At 53.9% G+C, this 4,124-nt stretch overlaps 1 protein-coding gene across 1 annotated transcript in view; it reads left to right on the plus strand.

Moving 5' to 3' along the window:
• HHATL (hedgehog acyltransferase-like) overlaps nt 1-4,124 on the plus strand; it is a 43,889-nt gene that overhangs the window by 7,212 nt on the left and 32,553 nt on the right. The window contains exons 2-4 of the mRNA XM_019507927.1: nt 1,353-1,504; nt 2,889-2,956; nt 3,486-3,599. Of these exons, the coding sequence (XP_019363472.1) occupies nt 1,399-1,504; nt 2,889-2,956; nt 3,486-3,599 (288 nt within the window). The 5' untranslated portion in view covers nt 1,353-1,398. The remainder of the gene's footprint in view (nt 1-1,352; nt 1,505-2,888; nt 2,957-3,485; nt 3,600-4,124) is intronic.

Consider the following 4,124-nt stretch of genomic DNA (forward strand, 5'->3'; position numbering starts at 1 on the left):
TTTACACTCATTCGAAGATGGTTTACCCTGGTGTAAATACATCATTTGTCTATCTCCTGGCTTTTCCTATTTTTTCATGCACAGAGCTATGCAAAATAATAATATAGGGACTCCATTTGAACTACAAGAACTTAGATCTTCATTAGAAGTCTTGTGTGCTCCATGCTGCTCCCTGCAGCCATGAGGTACGGCATGTGCTTGGAGCAATTGTGAAATCATCCAAGCACATACAGCTTTCTGGTGTCACCCTCCACATCACCCCCACTGCTGCTCTTCCCCTTTGGGGGTGAAAAAGGAGCAGTTTGCGGGTGCAAGAGAAGCGTGCAGGTTACAAGGTGCCATCACTGCCTCTGGTTACAGGCAGAGCCCTACCTGAGACCCCGAGCTGCTTCTGGAGCCCACGTGCCTTCTCCCATCACCACGCAGGAAACGTGGACCCTTGCTGTTCCCAGGCCCGCCATACGCGTGCCTCTCCTTATACCTACCTGATAGCAGCAGAGCTGGGCGCCAATGTAATGCACAGGCTCCCAGCGGGCAAACTGCCCCGCACCAGACCCACACTCATTACAGATGCCCGCTTGAGCCCTTATCCCCTCCCTTTGCGCCAGGCCTGTTGCATCCGAACACTGGCCTTACAGCAGACCGGAGCTTCCCATCCCCTACATCAAGACCGCAGCAATTAAAACCAAGTTGCAGACCAGAGCGACTCTGCAGCGTAGGCATGAGCAGCAACCCCCGGGGCAACGAGTAGGAGGTTATTGTGTATTTCCATCATGCTCCAGGAGAGGGAAGTGGTGCACACATCTATCGCAGCTCATTCCCCTTATGATTTTTTTTTTTGTTCAAAGTTGAAGCACCGGGGAGAGAAATGCTGGCTCTACCTCCCCGCTTGCATCAGGTTTCCCCTGCATTCACCGACGCAGCAGGACCGTAAATGATCCTGGTCGTGTCCAATTGTTGTGACCTACAAAAACCCAGGTCACACCAGCTGCCCTAGCCACTGGATTGCTCCAACACTTAGTAGCTAAGAAAAAACTTCTAGCAAGGTCCAAGGTAGGCGGATGTCCTGCTCACCTCCCTCTGCGCTTGAGCACCAAACATAACACTAGAGAGCAAGAAAGGGTATTTTTTTGCATAAACTTCCCCAAAGTGCATCCTGAGGGACCTGCAGTTCCCCCTATTTTAATTCAGAGTTTTAAAGCTTTGCACCAGCTGGATATCCCAGGCCGGATCCTGCCCTGCTCACCCCCTTTCCTTCACTCACGGCAATGGAGGACCACCCCAGGTGGAGGCAGGGTGTCAAAGTCAGGGAGACTAAACTGCCTTTTCTTTCCTCTTCTCCCCTACCCCAGATCTGGATCTGCCTAGAGCTGGCTGTTGGGGTGAAAAGCGGCCAGCATGGGGATTAAAGCGGCTTTGCCAAGTTACGAGCTGGGGTTTTATGCTCTGGTCCTGACCTGTGCCCTCGCGTACAGCAGCAGTGACATCTTCGAAGCATCCAGAGGTAACTGTCTTCAGCAAACCTCGCCAGAAAAATGCTGGGGGGGAGGATGGGCATGTGAGAGAGAGCCAGTGCTTAGGGGATGGGGGTTTTCAGGTGCCCGTCTCAGCCCTCCTGAGCTCAGAAGGAGCTGATGTCCACCCAGTTGCAATGCTCCTTTACTTTTTGGTTTTCCCTTATGCTTAAGGAAGCAATATAAGAGCTGGGAGTGGCCTTGTGAATCAGCCACACCTGAGCAAAGTGAATAGAAAATGCCCCCCAGTTGGGCTGGAAGGGCCCTCCAGAAATCATCTACACCAGCCCCCTGCCTGAGGCAGGAGCATCCCTCTCCAAACCTTTCCTTTCTGCAATGGTGCATCTTGTGCCATCGCAGGTGAAGCAGTAGACAAATGGCTGGCCGGAGTCTCTCGGGGCCCGATTGCAAAAAGGAGGTAGGGGGCAACACCTGCATTTAGCATAGCAGCCTCAAAACCAGAGTCGAAGCCACAGCCCTGAGTTAGACACGTGGGCTGCATAGAGAGAGCATACGGGAGCGGTCTAGGAGGTGCCTATAGGGGAACCAGGGGCCTTAGTAGGTGGACCTACAAACACCCTGCAGGCTGCGTGTGAGCAGGAGCAGAAAACACCAAACCCAGGATGCATCCAAAATCCCCAGCTTGAATGCCTGGGTCAGGGCCACAAGGGACCTCCCCGGGTAGAAAGCCCAGGGGATGGCAGACCTGGGTCCTAGCTGTGTGACGCGGCCCGCGGGGCTCATAGAGGAGCTGGGGATGCAGGGGCAGGGTCCTGAAGCTGTTAGCAGATGCATGCCAGCAGCCGGGGGTGGGCAACAGCTGCGCCACCCCCTGCCCCCAGTTGCACGGCCACATCCAGGGCTGGATCCTGGACTCCCAGCCCAGCCTGGGGGGCAGGGGGAGTTTGACACCTCTGGGCCATACGATAGTTTGGGGATCTGGGGTAATGCTGAGGGTGCTCAGCTGGGCTCCGCTCTCCACTCCCAAGGCTGTGTGCACATTTCATACGATAACTATACATACGTGTCCAAGCCGGACACCCCAGGAGCAGCTCTGGGCACATGTTCAGGGTCGCCACGAGGCAGGTCCAGGGTCACCTTAGGACGTGGCGTGGAACAGGAGCTAAGAGGTGGCGAGGCATGTCTGGGAGGGAGGGTTTAGACATGGATGGTCCTGCCTTGAGCAAGGGGTTGGATTAGATGCAACCTCCTGGGGTCCCTTCCAACCCTCATTTTCTATGACACTAACTGGAGGCAATTGCACTGGTTTTGCTGACAGCACACATATAACCCACAGCCCCTGTCACTTGGTCCTAAGGAGGTGGCTTTGGCATCCCCGTGGCTCCCCCCAGCCTAATGCCCGTTCTTTTGCAGATAACATGAACAGAAAGGCCTTTCGGGAGGCCATAAAGCCGGGATGGCATTACTTTGGCAGGAAAATGGTAAGCAGTGCAAGAGCGGGCATTGCTCATGCTTTAATCGCTTAATGGAGCACTGTCTAGCTAAAAACCAAGTCCCGGCTTTGCTGCTGCTGGTTTCTGCTTGCCTGGTTCACGCAAATCTTCCCCTATTGCCTGTGCAATTAATTCACTGCTTGATTAGTAATAAGGCAATGATCCCGCGGGTCGCAGGGGGTGTGTGCACGGCGCTTTACAGACGTCAGTGGAGCATGGTGACCGCAGTCGATCCCTTTATGGCTGATGTGTAGATTTGAGATCTGTGGGTAGTTGGAAGGAGATGAACGCCGCAGACCCAGTCCTAGGAGGTGCCAAGCTCCCGCGGCCCCTACCAAAATCAGTGGGCACTGAAGCCCCCCAGCGCCTCATAGGAGCATGGCCTGAGAAGGACATTTTGGGAGCTGAAGGCTTGGATGGAAGTGGGCTAATTATACAGGAAGTCATCCCGGGCAGTGTAGACACAGCAATCGTATTCCCTTGGCTTGTCCTTCCTGACATGGTTTTGCTCTGACAGGACGCAGCTGACTTTGAATGGGCCATGTGGTTCTCCTCCTTCAGGAACTTCATCGTCTTTGCCCTTTCAGGGCACGTCCTGTTTGCCAAGGTCTGCTCCATGATAGTCCCACAGGTGAGCCAGGGCCACTGCCCAGACGGTCAGACCCAGTGTGGGGGTGGATCCCCCTTCTCTCTGCTCTAGCGTGATCGAACATCCACGTCCTTGGCATCGACGCAGGGCCGACTGCTCTTTCTCCCATATTTCTTGGGCTCCCGGGAGTTGTCTAAAAGGTTATGAATGCTGTTTCTGACCTGCAAGGTTAAGAAATAAAAGTTCATCTGAGCCACTGAGAATCCATGGGCACGGGCATACGGTGGAAACTAAATACTTGGGCATTTTGATATACCCAGTCTATGCACCAGCACCTCAAGTGCCCTTCCAGCTCCATCACCTGATGAGCTCTTTCTGCAGCCAGGCGATTGTTTGTGCAATGCCCAACACAATAGGTCTCTTCTCTCCATCCACCGATAGGCACCGACTTCATAAAAGGCAGGAAATGATAACGGTAGCTGCAAAGCCACCAAGACCTGAGTGCTGTGGGTAGGAGAGGTACAGAGTGATGCTTTAGTCTTGAATTTAGAGGCACGGTTGTTTGGG

Source organism: Gavialis gangeticus, unplaced genomic scaffold (genome assembly GCF_001723915.1).
Source record: "Gavialis gangeticus isolate Ggan-Ray unplaced genomic scaffold, GavGan_comp1, whole genome shotgun sequence".
NCBI lineage: Eukaryota > Metazoa > Chordata > Crocodylia > Gavialidae > Gavialis > Gavialis gangeticus.